General features: G+C 39.9%; 1 protein-coding gene and 1 pseudogene across 1 annotated transcript; both read left to right on the top strand.

Moving 5' to 3' along the window:
- Positions 1–397: 397 nt before the first annotated feature.
- Positions 398–21,748, top strand: LOC135429571 (uncharacterized). The gene is made up of 8 exons (XM_064683907.1): positions 398–1,136; positions 17,290–17,386; positions 17,460–18,375; positions 18,436–18,942; positions 19,419–19,634; positions 19,688–19,840; positions 21,442–21,548; positions 21,714–21,748. The coding sequence occupies exons 1-8, from the start codon at positions 600–602 to the stop codon at positions 21,746–21,748; spliced, it is 2,568 nt and encodes an 855-aa protein (XP_064539977.1). The 5' UTR covers positions 398–599.
- Positions 2,025–3,273, top strand: LOC135429561 (phosphate carrier protein, mitochondrial-like; annotated as a pseudogene).
- Positions 21,749–22,233: the final 485 nt, after the last annotated feature.

Genomic DNA, 22,233 nt, shown 5'->3' with positions numbered 1-22,233 from the left:
GTTAGATAGTGATAGTTTATTTCACATCGATAAAATTGATTGGTAAATGATCAAATGCCATATTATTGGGTCATTAAACAACGGGACTATTCATACAGAATTAACTTAGGGATTTAATTCAAAATATTCACAGTCGAGCATAGTAGCATGCGGGACATGTGAAGTGTGTCTAGGCGTGTATAATAGAGTTAAAATGAATGCTGTAACATAAATTCAAGCTGATTATTATAACCTTGTAGAGGGTACTATAATTTTGTCATGAAATGTGTAACACATAGTAGGAGACATCTCTGTCCCCAAAGGATATATTTATTCTAGACCATGCACTCGCGACTGAAGCACTCTTTCTTGTTAATTCTGTTAGTAATTCCAAACTCTGTTCTTAATTTTGCAGCAAGCATACATATTTAAAATGGAATTCGGGTAAATTAATCAATCTCCTTAACAATTTTGAAAAAAAAAGAAGTAAATAAAAAAAATGAAATAAATCGGAAGCCAAACACAGCTGTCTACGGGAAGGCTTCAAATTAAGAGCACTAACCATAGCCCGAAAAAAGGCAATCAAGTGATCAAACTCCTTTTTAGACGGCAGCGCAGCCATGGAGCCGACTGGTAATCCATCACCAGATAGAGAACGGCAGATGGTTCCTTGCAATCCAGCTATTGCTGTTGAAACACCACTAACGTCGACAACTGAGCATCAGACACAGCCACAACAGCAAACGCATGCGGAATTTGTGAGAATACCACAATGTGGAAATACTACAATTTCGAAGCAGCCTTCAGGGAAATTTCTGACCCCGACACAATTGAAAAATAATGTAGAGACACTAGCAGTATTAACACACAGCGCCAACAACAATTCAAATAGAGAAAGAAATTCTGCTTTGGTCTCCACTGCAACAGTTATAAATGCTACGAGTCAGGCAGTGGCAGCTTTGAGTGGCAGATCCTTGGGGCATCACCATCCGCAGCAACATTCCCATGAGGAGCAGCCGACGGGTGCAGCAGCAACTGCTTTGCATCAACATCACCACCATGCGAGTGACAGTATGCTTCTTTGTGTAAGTGGCATCACCCAACAGCCTCAGCAGCAAACCATTGATAAGCTCTCCCGTCCAATGGCCTTTGATAAGGTGAGTACGGCCTTTTTTCCACTTTACTTTCATTCGTGAGAGAAGATTAAGTTTAATGCTATACAACAACACCAAAAGAACAAAATGTATTATACAAGAAGTGTAAACATATACTTTTATTTATTAAGTTCAAACTTATAAAGTAAGCAAGGCTACAAGTAAATACTATTTATAACTCTGGCTGCAATAGGAACACCTATGTGCAAATACTGATGTAAGACATGGGGGATTCTGCTGTTGATGCTTATGAAGAACATGTATTTATTTCATGGGTTTGGACTTTCACACCCCATTATAACCATTATTTAAACAATTTTTTCAATGGGCATTGTGTAAATAAATTATAATGGGCAAAAAGAACAACCAAGTAAAATGGTGGTTTGAGCTGAAAGCTCATATCAACACGGCTTAAAGTTACTGTTTAAAGTAATAGTTTGCTGTATACAGGTGTGTAAGCCCTTTATACCCATGCCGAGTGTATTGTAATTTTGTCAACAAACTTTGGAATGTATTGAAAGAGATTGCAGACACTGTAATCAAGTATTGGCAAAGCCATACATACATTTATATGCGTGTGTTCTTCTTCGAATTTTATTGCGATTTGTGTTGTTTATTTGTAAGCTGTTAATTTAAATCATTTTAATTCGCTCAAAATCCAAATAGTACCATAGCAATAGGTCTGAAGAGATGTCATTAGTTCAAGCCCATAAAAAGGTATGAAAATGGTGTATTGCTTTTGTGCATATAACATGCGTGTATATAAAATGCAGCAGGAAACCTCTCCAATCCCAATCATGGCTGTATGAATCGAATTCCTCGCCACGCCAAGGACGGCAGTAACTTCAGATACAACAGCACCACAAAATAAACAACAAAAGAGATGACAAAATGTTCTAGTCATTCTTTCAAGCCGCCAAGAATTCGACATTTAAATCGACATTTACCCCAGTCCGGTGCGATGACGGCCAGCCTGCTGGGGAGAGTGAGCCAGAGCTTGGAAGTGGCCCTGGCCCAGTAGTTGGACGTGAAATCGCAGCTGCAGCATCAGCTCAATCCGATTCTTGTGAGTTTGACAGCGCCAAATATTTTGCTCTGTGTGGTATCGGCGGTATTGTGAGCTGTGGTACCACGCACACCTTTGTGGTTCCATTGAATTTGGTCAAGTGTCGTCTGCAGGTCGACCCAGCCAAGTATTAGAATCTGATCCATGGCTTCAAGGTCACAGTAGCTGAGGAAGGCGCTCGAGTCCTGGCCAAGGGTTGGTTCCCAACTTTGATTGGTAATTCCACTCAGGGTCTGTGCAAGTTCGGTTTGAACCAGGTGTTCAAAGTTAAGTACGCCGACATTCTTGGCGAGGAAAAAGCGTATTTGTACCGTACCTATGTGTGTCTTGCCGCTTCGGCTTCCGCTGAGGTCTGTGCCGATATTGCGCTGGCGCCATTTGAGGCAGCCAAGGTAAAGATTCGGACTGTTCCCGGATTTGCTAACACATTCCGTGAGGCAGTGCCCAAGATGTATAGGGAGGAGGGCATTACAGCCTTCTACAAGGGTTTGGTGCCATTGTGGATGCGTCAGATTCCGTACACCATGATGAAGTTTGCATGCTTCGAACGCACCGTCGAGCTGCTCTATAAATATGTGATATATTTTTCAAGCCACGTATTGAATGCAGCAAGGGCGAGCAATTGATTGTGACCTTTGCCGCTGGTTACATTTCTGGCGTCTTCTGCGCCGTTGTCTCGCATCCCGCTGATGTGGTTGTTTCCAAGCTGAACCAAACCAAGGGTGCTAGCGCTGTAGGCATTGTCAAGTCTATCGGCTTCACGGGCATGTGGAATGGATTGGGGCCCCGTATCATCATGATCGGTACGCTCACTGCCCCACAATGGATCATCTACGATGGTGTCAAGGTTGCTCTGGGAATTCCACGCCCACCACCACCAGAGATGCCCGCCAGTCTGAAGGCCAAGGAGAAGAGCAAGTAAATGACTCTCACGAAATTACAAAAGAAAAACAATGCAAAAAAAATTAAAAACATCTAAATTAAGTCCAACTCAAAGTGCAGATCAAGCAAATAGCAGGAAACGGAACGGCAACATCCATTAGTAGCATAAATGAACTGTCAAAACAAACAAACCAAATTTACTTTTTAATATCTGTTTTCAACTGATTTTACCTGTTCTAACTTTACACGCGTATTTTTCGGTTCATAGCCATTCCAAGGTAGCTAATAACTACAAATGCATTTTTCAAACTGTTCTGAACAATATACATTCTTAACTTTATATATTCTATTCTATTAAAATTTATGTGTATGTGAACGTCGATTGCCGTACGTATGCATATTAAATTCTTAGTTTACACTGAAAAGTCTATGTGTATGTTGTTTCTCCAACTTCAATCATTAGTGTTGAATTGTAGGGATGAGAATATAATAAGTAATAGATATGATACGACACTTAAATGCCGATTAGAAAAATTCCCAGACACTCTGAATAAACTAAATTATAAAATTCTAACCAATCCCTTAGTCTTAAAGCTTATGTCATAAAACTTTGCACAGCTTAAACCTTCTGTTGCAGGCTGTGGATATCGTGAAACCGACCATAATATTATAAGCTGCCATAATAACGATTGCTCGAAAATTATGTTCTTGTATAAATGCCTACGTTTCTTCTACATGAAAAAAATCTAATTCGGAACTATTATAGCATTTCGCATTTATTTTGATATGTATATATATTTTAAATCTACTGATGGTTTTGGCAACTTTTCCATATTTAAAATATTTGTTGGCTGTTGAAACTATTTTAATGCCCTGAACCCATTGAAAATTGGTAAAAAGGGTATAATGTATTTGTGCAAATGTATGTAACAGGCAGAAGGAAGCATCTCCGACCCCAAAAAGTATATATATTCTTGATCAGCATCAATAGCTAAGTCGATCTAGCCATGTCCGTCCGTCCGTCCGCATGTATGAACGCAAGGATCTCAGAACCTATTAGAGCTAGAGACTGGAAATTTTAGATGTAGGTCCTCCTAGTGCCCGTGCAGATCAAGTTTGTTTCCGATATTCCATAACTCGATATCGAAATCCTGTTTTTTGAGCAATTTTGGTAAATAATAAGAGCTAGAGCCACCAAACTTAACATGTAGCTTCTAGAATGGTATATATATATATCAAGTATCTTTAATTTTATATCTATCACCACCTCCCTGCTTCAACCACATATCTATAAATTAAGTAAATAAACCAATTTATGCTGCCCACCAATATAAACTACAATTTAAATACAATTGACTTTTTGAGAATGTACAAATATTCTATAGCACATTAGAAAATTTCATAAAGATCGGTTAAGAAACACAAAAGTTATTAAAGAAAACGTGCTTTGGCTGGCAGCATTCCAAGAATTTCTGTATTCATGTACACACACATTCATGCGCGTCTGCTTTGAATTCTATCAACAGGATTGCAATTCCGCTTGTATTTCTATGCTGCTACTTTAATTGTTTTTTTCTCATTAAGACTCAATTATTGGTTTGGCTCTTGAGTAGAGGCGGCGGCAAGTGGTGCGGTTAGATGCGAGTTCGAACACTGTCAAGAGAAGAATATTCTTTTATATTTTAATTTTTCTTTATTACTACTAAAGCAAACGAGCGAGTAGCGCGAGCTGCATTGGTGTTGGAAGAAGAGGGTTCAGGGTATTCCCTAGTCGGCAGATCCCGACTAGAACCTATTACTTGTATTTAATGTTTTGCTTCCAATATATTTCTGTTGCACATCAGCAAACAGTGTCCAGAATTAGAATACCTTAAGTTAAAACATAATTTTGAACATTTTACACACATTATTTTACACGTGGAGATTGAAACTGAGGCTGTTTGGTTGTTTAAGAGGTGTCTGTACAAGTGAGCGCAATTTTCTGTGTCTGTCTTGTAGTTTAGTCTTTTGTTGGTTGGTGTGCTAATTATGTGTAGCATTTCCAATGTTAGTCGTTTGTTGTAGTATTATTATTGTTGTAAGATTGTTGTTATAAAAAAATTTTGTGTGTGGTTGCTTCTCATACAGTGGGTTATTAGTGCTGTTTTCTGTATATTATTTTGATGTCTTAATTTAAAGTCCGATTTTTGTTGGCTGATCCTTGTTATACCCTTGCAGAGGGTATTATAAATTTGTCGTGAAATGTGTAACGCATAGAAAGAGACATCTCCGAACCCATAAAGTATGTATAGCCATGTCCGTCTGTCTGTTTCTATGAGAACTAGTCTCTCAGTTTTAAAGCTATCTTTATGAAACTTTGCAAAAGTCCCTCTTTCTGTTGCACGCAGTAAATATGTCGAAACCAGATGGATTGGAACACTTTATCATATAACTGCCATAGGAACGATCAGACGAAAAGTAAATTTTTGTATAAACAAAATTTTTGTTTTTCACGATATCTTGAACAAACTCGGCATTTATTAGTTTTACTATGCTCCTTATATATATATGCAAAATACTCTTAAGATCGGACAACTATATCTTATAGCTACCATAGGAACGATCGGTCGAAAATTAATGTTGTATGAAAACTATTTTCTTTTTCAAGATATTTTGACCAAGCTCGGAATTTATTAGTTTTACTATACTCCTCTATCGGTCGAAAATTAAGTTGTTGTATCGAAAACTTCCTTGTTTTTCAAGATATCTTAACCAAGCTCGGCATTAACTATTTTCCCTGTGCTTCTTAGATACGGGCAAAGCACTATGAGCATTATGAAAAGGTTGGGTGTGCAAGGGTATTAAATCTTCGGGGTGCCGAAGATAGCCCTTATTTCTCGTTTTTATACCCTGAACTTATTAAAAAGGGTATTATGTATTTGTGCAAATGTATGTAACGGGCAAGAGGAAGCATCTCCGACCCCATAAAGTATATATATTCTTGATCAGCATCAACAGCCGAGTCGATCTAGCCATGTCCGTATTTCTGTCCGTCCCTCCGTCTGTCCGCCCGTCCGTCCGTTAGCTGAAGGTCCTCCTAGTACCCGCGCAGATCGAGTTTGTTTCCGATATTCGATTACCTGCCCCGTTTAAAAGTAATCCATAACAACGATATCGAAATCCTGCTTATTGAGCAATTTTGGTAGAAGAGGGTTCAGAGTATCCCATAGTCGGGATAATTGATAACTTGTCCCGTTTCCAAGTAATCGATAAAAATAGATATCGAAATCCTGTTTCTTGAATAATTTTGGTAAATAATAAGAGCAAGAGTCACCAAACTTGACATGTAGCTTCTAGAATAGTATATATATATAAAGTATCTTTAATTTTATAGCTATCGCCACCTCCGTGCTTCTACCACATAGCCATCAATCAAGTAAATTAACCAATTTATGCTGCCCACTAATATAAGCCACAATATAAATGCAATTGTTATTTTGAGAATACACGAATACTTTATAGTACAATAAGATGTAGAAAATTTCATCAAGATCGGTTAAGAAACACAGAAGTTATTAAATAAAGCATTGGGGCAGCAAGCGCAAATTGCAAGAATTTTTGCATACATGTTCACACACACATTCATGCGCGTCTTCTTTGAATTCTATCAATAGCATTGCAATTGCGATTGTATTGTTTTCGGTGCTGCTATTTTTATTCGTTTTTTTTCACATCAAAACTCTGGCAGCTATATGATATAGTAGTCCGATGTAAAGAGTTTACAAAAATGAAGGGAGCATAGTAAAACTAATAAATGCGAGTTTGGTCAAGATATCTTGAAAAACAAACAAATTTTCATACAACAACTTAATTTTCGATCGATCGTTCCTATATCAGCTATATGATACAGTGGTCCGATGTTGATATGATTTTGCTTATATATGAAGAGTATAGTAATACTAATAAACGCCGAGTTTGGTCAAGATATCTTGAAAAACAAAAAAGATATTTCGGCTTTAACTTTTTGGTGTTTAATGTAAGCGGACGTGCTCGCGGAAAACAATTAAAAACCAAAACTAGAGTGCGCGCCCAAACAGCCAAAGCGGCTATTGCAACTCTGCACAAAGAGTGCAAAGCACCAAAAATTTCACAAAAACGACAAAAAAATTTTAAAACAAAACTAATTTCTGATTAGGTGGATCGAAACAAAATCAAACACAAAATAAGGTGGTCACAAATTGAGCAAGTCGTCTGCGTTGCCGTGCTGACATGCACCCAACCAGCGGCAATGCCAATAGAGCCACCATGCCAGTGAGTGCTGACAACAGTAATGCAACCACAATTAGTAACAAGGGGCCGTCTCGAGCTAATGAGGTAGGCCAACTAAATGCTGACGCCGTTACGCCTCCGAGCACCTCAATGCTTAACAGCCGCTTAGCAACAGCTGCTAATAAATTCTCCGCACTGATGTCTGGAAGAAGTACTTCAGTTTCCCCTTCCTACCCTCTAATGGAATCCGAAGACCCCGGCAGCAGCACACATGCTGCTGCTAGTGCAAATCGAGACGTTGACGCCCTAGTGTGTATAATAGATATCATCAAACCCAATTCGCACGCCGCAGCCGCGGCTCGAATAATTCACACACGCGAAAAAAACAAATGATAAGCGCAAAGTATCAGACAGCAGGACCCCACCTGCCGCGCGGCGAAAACTGAACAAAACTGACACCAGTCCAGATGGCACTCATGCTTCCAATAGATATGCACTCTTGGCCCCACCCGATAATGTGGTGCCATGCCATAGATGTCAGGAGTACGGGCACACGGCCACATACTGTAGAAAACAACACAAATGCCATAAATGCGGGCTCAATCATCGCTCTGCTGATTGCACACGGCCCGGCTCAGTACCGGCAACATGCGTTCACTGCGGTGGTAACCACCCTGCCAACTATAAGGGCTGCGAGTGGTTTACCGAATATACAAAGCGTGCGGGAGCCCCAAAGCCCGCCAAAATGAAAAATCTCCCACCGACTCAAGCTAACCGAAGCCGCAGCAATAAAGTTCATGGGCCTACACCTGTTGTCTTCCCCCGTACAGCACCCACTGAACAAGTAGAAGGGCTTTCATACGCCTCTGCCACCAGAAGAGGACTAGCTGCATTCAGCAAAGAGAACAACGTCCCCAGCGCTAGCCTGCGAGAAGGACCAGCGTAAGCATGGCTACATAGATAGCTGAGGGAACAGCAACAGGAGAGGCTGACTGCGCAACAACAGCAACAGCAGACATCTGGAAACGGGGAAGGACTTTCCTCTGCCATCAAGGACATGTGCAGAGCTATCGAGAGGATGACAGAAATGCAACAGCAGGTTTTGGGTATGCAACAGCAAATCCTTACCCTTCTAACCGCTTTACTATCCAAATGAACACACCACTGAAGGTGCTAATCTGGAATGCCAATGGCATTTCAGGTAAAGTACTAGAGCTGGAGGCCCTAGTACAAAACCACGCAATCGGAATAATTCTGCTGTTAGAAACTAGAACCAACGGTCAAACTTTCCCAAAATCTTTGGCTTCGATGCATACCCTGTACACTGGACTCAAAATCGCTCAGCTAGCGGTTGCTGCGCTGTCCTCGTCCGGAGTAACTTGGCTCATTTCCCGCAATTGAGTATTCCTAACCGTGTTTACCAATACTCGACTGTGAAAGTCTCCACTGATGCTGGTAACGTGGACTTTGGAGCAGTCTATTGCAGACCAAATGAGCAGACGTCGACTGATGACTTCAACGTCATACTCAACTCGGCTGGAAGCAGATATCTGGTGGGAGGCGACTGGAATGCACATCACTGGCTGCGGCCTTCAACTAGCTAGCAGCCTAGCGCATCGTCAAGCCAAGGTACTGGCCACAGGTTCTCCCACAAGATACCCGTACGGCAGCAGAGGCACTCCGTTTTGTATAGACTTCGCCATCTACCAGGGGATCCCTGACCAGTGCCTCTCAATCGCTGACGATTGGGATCTCCCCAGCGACCACCTGGCCCAGATAGTTACCCTGGAGAGCAGGGCCAGGGTGGGCAGCGCAGTACCGAGGCTGATCAGCGCACGCACTGATCTCGGTGTCTTCCAGAGACAGATGAAATCTGCTCTGGACGGGATGTAGAGGACGTGATTGAGCTGCTTAATGGATTTAGACACTCCAAAACTTGGCCTTGCGCCGAATTACCGGTGCTGACTGGTACGTCAGAAATTCTACCTTGCACAGAGACCTCAAAATGGTGACCATAGACAGCCAAGTCGGAGCATTCGCCAACCGGTACAACGAACGCTTGCAGCGACAATGCAACCGGGTAGCAAGAGAACTCGCTGGGAGGTGTGTAGTCAGGAGGCTCAAGAGAAGATCGTTCAAGGACCTCCTCCAACCACGACATAGGAGACACCCCACAGTCCCCCGACTACCTACGTGACGATGCAGCCTTATTCAAAAAAGCCGCCTTTGACGTTTGTCCACGATAAAGCCTGAGGACTCAACCAGGCTTGGCGAAATATTACCTTAGCCAACTGTGTTGTAATAAAAATGTATGCTATTTTTGATTTAATACAATAAACAAATTTTACAAACAAAAAAAATTAAAAAAAAAGAATGGCCAAATTGCAATTGAGGGAATAATATCTCCACTCTGCTCAGCACCATTCGCAATAAATCCTAATCTTAAAAAACCATTCATCACCATTCATCATCAATAGAGCCCAACCTATACAGTCACGGAATTGGAATGTCTTGCAGTGGTCCTGGCCATAAAAAAGTGTTGTATTTTTATTAAGGGACATTCGTTCAGAATGTCAGTCAGATTGTCCAGTCAGATTGGTCGGAGCCAGACCAGAATATAGATTGTATGCAAAAATGGATTGTGAATACTCTCTTTAAAGCAATCCAATGATTTTGAATTAATTTGCTTAGGAGTATAGTACTGATGAGATATCGGTGCTATTTCAGGTATTGACTTTTAAAGTTTTACTACACTGGCTTAATAAAATCGAGACTGTGCACCTTAGATTATTTCGATACCTATTACTTATTGTAGTTTCAGTAGTATAATATATGATTTTTAATATCTATAAAACTTTGTGGTGTTATCCTAAATGATACTTGCTGTAACTACCGTATTAATTACTGTTTTAATTATATTAGCTAAATTATTATATCTTTTTTGTGCGTAAAATGTCTGTTAAGCGTGGCGTTGAAGATTTAGTCTCCATAGCAACCAAAGATAGGGTGCATTGCTCTATCTGCAATAACACGAGTACTGAATCGGAGTTGACCAAAATCACGTACAAGCACACATTTCATAGGTTGTGTCTTTTAACTTGGATTCATAATAATGAGGCCTGTCCAGTGTGTAAACAATTTTGTACTCGTTCGCACATGCGAAGCAGAGAATCATCGGTTGAGGAACCAAGAACCTTGACTACGAAAACATGAATAAATACTGTTACTGTTCCTAAATCTCGTCCAAATAAAAGAGCAAATACTCAACTTTGGTTTACAGAGAGCCACCACTAATTCTAATGATTTGTCAGAAGACAAAACACAGCATATTATTCCAAAAACTCCAGAAAGTTATCAGGCTTGTATACATTTTAATCTATCTATTCGAAAACTCCGGAGAGTTCCTTAACTTGAATGGGACAATGAGATCCCTCACACGCGTCCACATTCAAACAATATGCGCAATAGCTTTCCGAAAAATAGGCATGTTGTAGGTCAAGCTAATGTAAGCGACTTCACAGTCGATCGAACCAATAGGATCTCAAATATGATTTCGAACAGGCATTTGAAATTAAGTAGTTTCGCAAAAAATATTTATATTGAAAAAATTATTTATAGAGTAACTTGTTTAAGTTCGCAGTATCTTAATAGGAACTTTGAGTTGTTGTATCAATTTGCAAATCTTTTGTTTTCGGGTTTTGCTTTAACCTTCACTTGTCGAATCCATCGGGCCTCAGAAAATATGGGCTGCTTTAGCCTATGTAATCGTTTTACGGAAAGATATCAAGATCAGCGTTCTGATATACATAGATATAAAGAATGCTATACGGCGTCGTAAACAGGGTGGCGATGAATCTTTTAAGGATTTTCTGGATGAATGATTGTCATTGCTGATGCTTTAAGAGAGTCAATGCCTGAGAGCGATATGCCCAAAGGCTCGTCATGTGTTTTGTTATGGGTGTGGTGCTCCAAACACATACAAACCCACCTGTGTAAAATGCAAGCCAGCTTCGGAAAACTCGGCATCGGATGTGTGTTGGCCTCCGAGAGAGGATGTCCATAATTAATCTCAACTTAAAAATAAAGTACCCCGCTATTTCTGAAATATCACCGGACTTACCACATACCACAAAATGTACCCCCTTTAGACCACTGCATATACGTCTAGAAGAATATTATTTGCGCAGCTCAAAAATAGATCGCTCTAAGAAATAAGTGTATCTTAGGAAACGATCCGCAGATCGAATGCGGAAATTTTGGAGCAATATTTAGTAGCAATATATAATAGCTGCCACAAGAAGAGGACTAGCTGCATTCAGCGAAGAGAACAACGCCCCCAGCTCTAGCCAGCGAGAAGGACCAGCGTAAGCATGGCTACATAGACTGCTGAGGGAACAGTAACAGGAGAGGCTGACTGCGCAGCAACAGCAGACATCTGGAAACGGGGAAGGACTTTCCTCTGCCATCAAGGACATGAGCCGAGCTATCGAGAGGATGACAGAAATGCAACAGCAGGTTTTGGGTATGCTGTCAGAAACTAGAACCAGCGGCCCTTCTTTCCCCAGAAACTGTGGCTTTGAGGCGTACCCTGTACACTGGACTTAAAATCGCTCAGCTGGTGGCGGCTGCACTGTCCCCGTCTGGAGTAACTTGGTTCACTTCCCGCGATTGAGCATTGCTAATCGTGTTTACCAATTTTCGTGTATTGTGAAAGTCTCCACTGATGCTAGTAACGTGGACTTCACCCATGACTCAAGATACTCTCTTTGGCGAGCAACAAAAAATCTGAAGCGCCAACCCTGTAGAACCGTTCCCCTTCTTCATTACAATGGTTAATACTTCCTTACAGACAAAGTGCTAGCTGACACCTTCGCCAGCCAACTGGAGGAACGGTTTACACCATTCGATTCGGCCTCCCCAGAAGAGCTCAACGAGACTACCCGAGCGTTGGAGACTCCGCTACAGATATCATCCACCCGCGTGGAGGAGGTAATCAACGTCGTCAAAGTCCTTCCTAGGACTAAAGCTCCGGGCCATATGCCACACCGGCCTAAAGGCACTGCCAATGTGCGCGCTCCTTTTTATAACGTTGATCTTCAACGCCATATTAAGGACGCAACATTTTCCTGTCCAGTGGAAGTAAGCGAGGATCCATATGATCCATAGGTCGGGCAAGCCGGAATATAACCCTGAATTAATCGGCCGATCAGTCGCCTGCGTTTCTTGTCGAAGGTCTGGGAAAGTCTGATTGTCGCCCGACGAGCAAGGCTTATGGATCACATGGCCGTCTTTCCTGATCATCAATTTGGGTTCTGGGGAGGGCAACCACGACATAGGAGACGACCGAGAGTCTCCCGACTACCCACGTGACGTTGCAGCCTTATTAAAAAAAACCGCTTTGATGTTTGTCCACGATAAAGCCTGAGGACCCAAACTGGCGTGGCGAAGCAACACCTAAGCCAACTGTGTTGTTATAAAAATGTATGCTACTTTTGATCCAATGCAATAAACATTTATTTAAAAAAAAACCGTCAAGTTCAAGGCAAGGTGTTATATGTGGAATGGACTTTTGGAAAAATTCGGTATTTATATTTCCTATTCTCGTCACGTAAATGTACTTCAATCTGATTTGGAAGCGGGAGCTTATACATTAAGGCTGACTTCTATTCAACAAATAAAGTTACAGTCCATAATTGATTTCTTTCTTTCCTTCAAAAGATATGGTTGCCCACTGTCTCCAGCGAACGAAAAAGTTTTATGCAAAGTGATTGATCACATGATAGAGTTAAGTGTTATCAAAAAGGCCCCATCGTCGCCCTTGTCATCTCCGCTTACATTGATAATAAAACCTGGCAAGTTAAGAATTTGTTTTGATGCGCGTAAATTAAATGCCGTCACCATAAAAGATATTCAATGCCAATTTTGGTTGGATTGCTTAGTCGACTACCACCTGTGTATTGCATCATGAAAATAGACCCCAGAGATGCGTTTAGGCATATTTGCTTAGATTTCTCGTCACAGTCATAAGCCGCATTTACAGTTCCAAATCGTCCAATATATCAATGGCAAATGCCGTTGGGATTAACAAATACCCCCAAAACGATGAGTTTTATGGACAAAGTTATTCCATATCAGTTAAAGTCACATGTCTTAGTGTATCTTGATGATCTATTGGTATTATCATAGGAGTTTGAGGAACATTTGTTGCACCTTGCTGAGTTGCCACTCAACATCGTAAAGCAGAATTGACTATAAACATTAAACAAAGTCAATTCTGCCTCAAAAAGGTAGACTAGCAGGCATATTACGAAATCATCCCGATAAAATTCGGGCTGTTGCGGAAATTCCGGTCCCTAAAACTCATAAGCAGCTAAGCAGAAATTTGGGGATGATTACGTGGTACAAGAGATTTATTGCTCAGTATGCAACTAGCATTTTTTAAATCTCAGAACGTCAAGGCAGTAAACCACACGAGTGGAATGAAAAGGCCCAAATTGTATTCGAGAGAATAATATCTCAACTCTGCTCAGCACCATTCGCAATAAATCCTAATCTTAAAAAACCATTCATCGTACAATTTGACGCATCTCTTCATGGAGTAGGTACGCTTTTAGCACAATCCGATGAATCGGGATATGACGAAAAAGCTAAAAAAGAGCCCAATCTATCTATACAATCACGGAATTGGAATGTCTTGCAGTGGTCCTGGCCATAACAAAATGTCGTATTTTTATTAAGAGACATTCGTTCAGAGTAGTAACTGGCCATAGAAGCCTTCGTTGGTTGTTTAATCAGTCAGACCTGAGTGGTAGGCTAGCACGGTGGGCGATAAATTGCAGTGATTTTGTTTTGTAATTGAGCATTGAGAAGGAAAAGAAAATGTAGTACCCGATGGTATCTAACGCTGTTTGAAGAGATAGCTAAAATCGCTACTGTTAATATCAAAAATTTTCCCGTAATTGATATACAATCCGAAGCCATTTAATCACCAAAGTATTCGAGCTTGAAAGAAAATCGTAGCTTATCTATATAACCAGACTTTCAGTTAGTCGATGACAACATCTATCACAGAAGTTGTTTTCCAAGCACTGCGGGATAGCTAAATGTTTAGAGCGCAATCGACGTGGTTTTTAATGGACAAAAGTAGTCACAGATGTGCAAAATTATAAAAGAAAATGCGAACTATGTCAAACTTCTAAACATCCTACGTGCATTCTTAAACCTCCTATGGGTAGTCAAGTATCGAGTGAAAGCCCATTCCAATGATTATTCTTTGATTTTATTGGACCTTTTCCCCGCATTAAGAAAGGAAATATATATTTATTTTCGTATATTTGTCGAGATCACTTCTCTAAATTTACCTTTTTTTAAGTCAGTAAATAGGTTTAATTCGGGTGTCGCGACTGCATACCTGATACAAATATTTTCCTGTTTCGGTGTTTCTAAAATCAGCGACAATGGAACTCAGTTTAAAAGCCATGAATTCGCTACCCTGATTTCTTAATATTCCGTAAATTAAATTTAATTAAATTGTTTTTAAAGAAATTCGGTTCACCAATCAATTAGATTATATTCTTTTTTTGTAGTCCTTGTTTAACGTACGATCACCTATGGCCATAACTACAAACTGCTGAAAATTTTACATTTACTTAGTGAGAGTGTCATACAATTAACTAGAACCGATGAATTTGCAAAGATTCGTTCGTACATCGAAAAGAATTTACGAAAAGCATATAAGCAAAATCAGCGAACATATAATTTCATGCGAAACCCTGTTCGTTTGAAATCGTTCTCAAAAAATTTTTTGTCTTTAGTAATTTAGCGGTAAATTATAATGTAATATAAGCATCGACTGCAATTAAGGCCCGTGTAAAACAAAAATTGGGTCAGTCCATTTTTCTAATCGAATATATGAATGGAAAAGAGTTGAAAAAGTTCAAAGCAAAAGACAATTTTCCAGCTTATATCTTCGTCTCTTCGCCAAAGAACAAAACTGTGTTTGAGGAGGTTTGTTCTGATTGAACAGAAATTGGAAATTACCGCATGTGCGCTTTAAGCAGTATTCCTGCCATGACTGTCATTAGCATCCACATAGGCTTTCATGCTGCACGATCAAGAACACATGATATGATAAGGTTGTGGTTAGAGAAGCTTGTAAGCAGGTGTGGAGTAGAAAGTTTGTATGAATGGGTCATTAAACCACTCTCACACATTGCATTTTTGAGCTGCCTATCTTTTCCGATTCTACTGAGGTCCAGTGCAGAAGTGTCACGATTCAATTTTATAAGTCGCGTGGGACATTTAAGTTCCCATTTAACCGAAAACTTAATCCGTGTGTCTTATTGAGAAAAGAAAAGGTTTGTCTTCCGGTCAGAAGGGCGCATTAATATATATTTTCGTTCCTAAATTGGAGAAATATACTTTTTACCGAATATAACCTTAACCCAAGGTATGAAAGAGTGTTGTGTCGAAACTCTGTCTCATGCGCAGTGTTCTCTTGACAGGTACCCATAAAGCCGTTGCAATTTTGGCATCACTGCTGTACGTTGTATATTTTCGTTGGGAATGTGGTGATGGCTGCCGGCCCGAGGATAGCATGTGGCTAGATCTCTCCCTGGCCTTAGACCAGTTATGAGCCACTAAGGTTCATATCATCATCATAGAAGATTAGGCCTTGCCAAAAATCTAGAAAAATACCTAAGACCATACATGCATATGTTTGGTTAAGTCAGCTATTGGCTTGTGTATTTCTGTCCCTTTTCTGTGTCTACACTTCATTAAGTGACGACTAACACAAAAACCCACACCTCTAGACCCAAGTAAGGCCGGACCCATTCTTAGACTGAGTGTGCCCCAAAAGAGATGCTGGTGTTCGTTACATTACAAAGATCTCAGAAAATGACTTCTAAGCAGATCCGATGATTAAATAATAATCTTTATCGATTTAGCTTTTTTTCACTTTAATATTTTGTACCTTTTTCATGCATCACAAGCTTCAAAACCTAGATAATTCTTCAAAGACGATCCGTTGAAGAGGACGAACAATCAAATGGATAAACGATCCTTGTTAAGTTTAATATGCTTCGACTTTTCGTGCTAGGAAATAGCGCCTCAGAGGTAATGGGGCACCCTAGTACATCCGTAACCGGGTCTTAGCAAGGGATCTAAAGGTTCCCTTGCTAGGCGATCTTTTACGACATCATTCCACCAGCTATATGGTCCTTCTTTCTGCCCACCCTTATATACTGGCAAGAAGGGTTTGCATAAGAAACCGACAGAGACTTCGCTGGATCCACCCTATCGATCTCCCGAACTCCCGGGTACTTGGATAGATATAAGCTAAATCGTATAATAAAAAGAAACGACGTATAAGACTTAATAATTAATGTTAAGTATGTTAATTCCCTTATTGCACATATAGATTAAGATGCTTCAGAATAGTATCAACAAGATAGCTAATAAACAACAAGATAATAATAAAAGAAAAAAATAGCTTAGAAAATATTTAATGGGCTTGTAATACGTAGTTTTTATTGAAATATCTTAAAGAACCTGAACTGCTAGGGAACTAGGAAGACGTTAGATGCATACATTTTCACAAAATCATTGTATCATTTTTACTCATTTTTAATGTGTTAAGGGTATAAAAAAAATGGAGCAGTTATAATTTTCTTAAGGGTGGCTTAAAAACTGCGCGAGCATGGGTAACAGGTCATATTTATAAAAACATTCATGCGATAATTTTTGAATCCCCGGATATTTTTTATCAAAGTAACGTCGACTCAAGAAAATACGATCTGTCCTAAAATCTTTATTTAGTAAAATATTGAAAATATATAGAACGGACCGTACCGTTTAAGATAGCCTCATTTTATTTGATTAACATTAAGCCCGAACGATAGGTCTCGTCTATATAATATGCTTCGTAATATTTGATATTTCACAATCCTGGCATTTCAGATGGAAGTCCTGGTGCGAGAGATGCAAGACCAGGAGCATGGTGTGCCAGTGCGTCAACAGAAGATGTTCCTAACATCCATTCCATATGCGTTTATGGGTTAGTAAGATATTTATAGAATAAGTGTGAAAAAACTTGAAAATTTTGATATAACACGTTAATAACCACACAGGGTACGATCTTATTGAGTGGCTAATGGACCATCTTCAGATAGAGGAGTCAGAGGCACTGAATATTGCCAATCAGCTGTGCCTGCATGGCTACTTTTTCCCTGTCAATGACTCCAAGACTCTCACAGTAAAAGACGACTCATCTCTTTATCGCTTCCAAACACCTTACTACTGGCCCTGGCAACACAAGGCACCGGACAATGTCGAGTATGCCATTTATTTAGCAAAGCGGTCACTTCGCAACAAGCAGCGTCATGCACTAGAGGACTATGAGGCAGAGGCTTTCGCTTCACTACATAAGAACCTGAAAGGCAAGTGGGACTTCATTTCTATGCAAGCCGAGGAACAGGTTCGACTTGCCAAAGAGCGGAAAAAAGGTGACAAGATTGTTGGCGACTCCCAGGAGCGCGCTTATTGGCGCGTTCACCGTCCACCACCGGGCCTGTTTACGCCTCTCGAGCCTTGTCCGGTACCGTCACGGGATCGCCAGGGTCAGAAACCTAATAAAAGAAAGACTCCAGATGATATTCAACGTGAGGTGGAATTTCTGATTAAGACTTTAAATCGAACACGCATGAAAATGTCACAAGCCTGTCAGTCTCTTGTTTGTTACTCGGAGACGTTTAATGAGTACGATTTCTTTCTGCAACCAGCGCTGCCCTCAAACCCTTGGGTTACTGAGGATATTGCCTTTTGGCAGTTAAACAGCACCTATGTAGATATTCCCACTGAAAAGCGAGTGAAACGCTGGGCCATTTCCATAGAAGAGCTCGTCTCTGATCCCACGGGATTGCATGAGTTTACAACTTTTCTGGAAAAAGAGTATTCTCACGAAAATATACGTTTCTGGATTGCAGTAAATCGTCTCCGCCGCTCCGCACACTCACAAGTGGCGCGCAAGGTTAACGAGATATTTGAGTAAGAAAATAATTGTCATGATTACTTGTACCGTACTCGCACTGTATAATTATGTTTCAGAGAGTTCCTTAAGCCTGGAGCGCCGTGCGAAATCAACATCGATGGCAAAACCATGGAAAGCGTTCTCCGTGGTCTTAAAAATCCCTCGCGTTTTACTTTTGACTCGGCATCGGAGCACATATATATGCTGCTGCTGAAAAAGGATTGTTATCCACGCTTTGTCCGTTCCGAGCACTACAAACGTCTTGTAGACAGTGGTATCCAGCCTTCACACAAAAAACGATTCTTTTATTTTGGCGCTGTAAGTGGAGCCAAGAAAAAGATGACTGCTGCCCTTTCATGTCAACCAAATCAAGGCGAAGTGACTAAGGTCACAAATAACGCCGTCACAGCTAGCGGTTCCATTACCAATGTACCACCATCTGGTGGTACCCCGTTACGTCGGGGTAGTGATCGTAGCCTTACTAGCTCGGCACTTGAGCTAGCCGTCATTGCTGTCAATACAAATGCTGGCTCCCAAGTCCCACATTCTCACTCCCAGAATAACCTACGTGATATTCCATACAGGTAAGATGCTAGCAGTAGTCTTTCTATGAATGTGTTTTATTGAATTCCACATCTTTTTAATTATCGGCTAAAATATCATAAATGTTGTGTGAGCGCTTGGCGCTTCCCTCAGCAAAGGTATTAGGTGAAATAATTAGGTAAAATAAAACTCAAACGACGTAAATCTCAAATTGAACGACTCTGGTCATTAAAATAGAGCAACAAGTAGAGAAACGAATGTCTGGTACAACGATTTTTGCCAATGCCCACAGTTTTGGATTTACCAGTGAACCACTCTCGGCTTCCGGGATCGTTACATGGGTAGCCATTTTCCCAAGACCTTTGATTTGAGATTAGGATTTTTAGATAAACTTTTTACTTAGCGAAGAGTCGTGTATAATCGAGAACCTTTATTATCGTGCTGGCGATATAAATAAGCAAATAAATTTCCAATACTGTGCATATTCTAAAAACAATTGTTTTTTTTAACAATGCAGGCAATCACCTAACACAAAGTTTGCCCACTTAGAGACTACCGTGGATATCTTGGCAGCAGAATCTGGAAGTTCCGTGTGTCCAAGCGATGAGTCAACTACAAATGCCCTACAAGATCATACTGCGCTTACGCCCAATAAAGTTGGTATAACAGTTTTACCTTTATCTTCATGCTCGAGTGAGGTTAACGCCAAAGAAGTGTCAATGCCCCATACCAGGTAACAATTTTACCTAATAATTAGTACACTTACTTATTGACTTACTTTCAAAGCCGCAATCCGGTAGTCTGTGAAGTTAGCAAACGCATGCAACGCAACCTGTGCGTACGTCCCCAGAACACTATAGACAGTGAGGAGGCGGGTATAAAGTGTCAAATGCGTAATTTAGCCGAGCAACGTCGTGTCTCTGTTTCTTTAACGCACAGGTATCCCACCTTATCAATATCCTCTAAAAAAGTCATTGAATTTAAAAAGCTTATAATTTTATATGAATGCTATATTTAAATCATTCGACTGAATTTACATATTGAAATGTAGCTTGCGTTACGCGCTCGCTTCCTTAACTTTACACATTAAAAAAATATATTTTTAACAAGTAAGAGTGCCCGACTAGGAGGTTCCCTGAACCTTTTTTTTATCAACACCAAAATCGAATCGCGCTACGCGCTCGTTTGCTGTAGCATTAAAAATGTTTTTTTTTTTTAAAGTTAGATCCCTGTACCGGAGTCGAACTCGCAACTCCAATCAACCTCGCCACCCTCTCATACCCCACATCCATACAAAAAATGTAATTTTTCATGAGAAAAACGAAACGAAAGCTCGGCACGATACTATCGCAATTTTTTTTCTATTTGGATGTATACTTGTGTGTTCATGTGTGAAAATGTACACAGAAATTCTTGCGCTTGTATCTCTCTTTAATAACTTACGTGTCTCTGAACCGATCTGGATAAAAATTTTAGATGTGTATCCTATTGACCGATTCAATATTCGTATATTCACAAAAGGACAACATTAAAATTGTAGTTTAAATTAGTGGGTAGTGATTTAAATATTTAATTATTATACGTTATACATATACGTAATAATAATTATACGTACATACATAAATACAGACGTACGGATAGGCGAATCTCTAAATGTAGTTGGGTTCTAAAACAATTTAAAGGGTTTTTGACGCTTATATTGTATAGGTTAACGATGGTTCACTATAGATAGCGGCTACGTCGGATACTGCTGGTTCTGCAATCGATGGTAGGACTTACTGACAGACGGGCATGGCTAGATCAACTCGGCTATTGATGCTGATCAAGAATATGTATATTTTATGGGTTTCTTCTGCCTGTTACATACATTTGCACAAAATCATTATACCCTTTTTACCCATTTTCAATGCGTTCAGGATAAAAAATAATTTAAACTCTCACCCTTTGCCATTACGAAAACCATACCCGATCCATAGGTGAAAACTAAAATTACTCAACAGACTGAAAACTTATAAAGATGACTCATTTTACCCTCGACGTACCCATCACTGTTTCGGCAAATGATACCCTTAATACTAGAAAGGGTCATCTACTTAAACAGTTTTGCGCGGTGTGGCCAAAGAGATAATTCAATCAGAATTACAAGACCAGAACGTGCGCAAGGTAGATGGTAAGTTGACAGAAACAGTATTGCATATTATAACAATTCCCTCGACACACCTCACGGAGCACATAATGATGGATATGAAAAACTCAACATAAGTCCCTATATTCCAAGTCCCTTTCGCTGCAATAACTGTCATCGCCTTGGACATACCTCGACGCCAAATGCAAGCATCACACAAATGAAGAGACCCAAACTTGCAAGAACAACAACTGCGATAGTTATAATGTAAGTAAGTAAACTAAAAACCAAATAAAATTAAAAGAGCAACACACATATTTCCACTGAAAAGAAGTGCCCAATTTATATAAAACAACAAGAAATAATCGCAAAAAAAACCGACTTGCAAGTTATTTAATATACTTACATTCATAAGCGAAAGCACATTAATGGTGGCCCAGCATACTCTGGAACAACGAAAGCGACTCAACCTGGCCATAGACTACGATGGTCTCGACGATGTCGTTACCTTAACACAACCAAGTACATCATTAACCCTCCCACCAGAAAAATTGAAAGTGCAAATCTTACCTTGCAATACAGCAAAAAGAACTTGTAGACAGTGAAAGTCTCAAACTTAAAACAACAAAAATAAAAAATATCTCCGATAACATGGAGTGTCTCTAAACACGTAATCGTATGTCACAGGTCCCTCAATGGCTGACAAGGAAGACATCGCTTAAAACCCTTTTTAGTCAACCGGGGACTCTAAATAAAACAAACGCAGAAAATAATAATCTAAACGAAACTAAGTTTTCAAAAATACCTCATATTAATTTCCCTTTTATACAGCCGCTCAAAAAGGCAATGACATTAAAATTGTCGCCTTAATTTGTGGGTAGTTCCAATTGCTTTATTTATTGATTGATAGCTATGGGGCAGAGGCGCGGGGATGCGATAGCGATAAATAGAACGATACTTGATCTATATATTCAATTCCAGAAGCTACAAGTCAACTTTGGGGGTTCCAGCTCTTTAAACCTAATATTGTTGCTCCAAAACATCATTTGGATATCGATTTTTATTAATTGCTTGGAAACGAGGCAAGTTACCGATTATCTGAAACACACAAATACTAAAGGCTCTTGTAAGTTCTAAGATCTAGTAAGGTCTTGTACTCTACTTACTCTAATAAGAAAAATATCTAAATATTGTTAAAATTAAACAA

The sequence above is a fragment of the Drosophila montana genome, unplaced genomic scaffold, assembly GCF_035044405.1.
Source record: "Drosophila montana isolate Dmon_TW-CO22-7 unplaced genomic scaffold, ASM3504440v1 contig_140_1, whole genome shotgun sequence".
NCBI classification, from domain to species: Eukaryota; Metazoa; Arthropoda; class Insecta; order Diptera; family Drosophilidae; genus Drosophila; species Drosophila montana.
Note: the sequence above shows the minus strand (reverse complement) of the source record. Positions and strands in the feature narration are given on the sequence as shown.

What these genes read in the sequence shown, in the direction of transcription:
- LOC135429571 (XM_064683907.1), top strand. Translation starts at nt 600, where the DNA reads ATGGAGCCGACTGGTAATCCATCACCAGATAGAGAACGGCAGATGGTT. An exon ending in CTACGTGATATTCCATACAG is followed by an intron (nt 18,943 to 19,418) that starts GTAAGATGCTAG and finishes TTAACAATGCAG; the next exon opens with GCAATCACCTAACACAAAGT. An exon ending in CGTTACCTTAACACAACCAA is followed by an intron (nt 21,549 to 21,713) that starts GTACATCATTAA and finishes CGTATGTCACAG; the next exon opens with GTCCCTCAATGGCTGACAAG.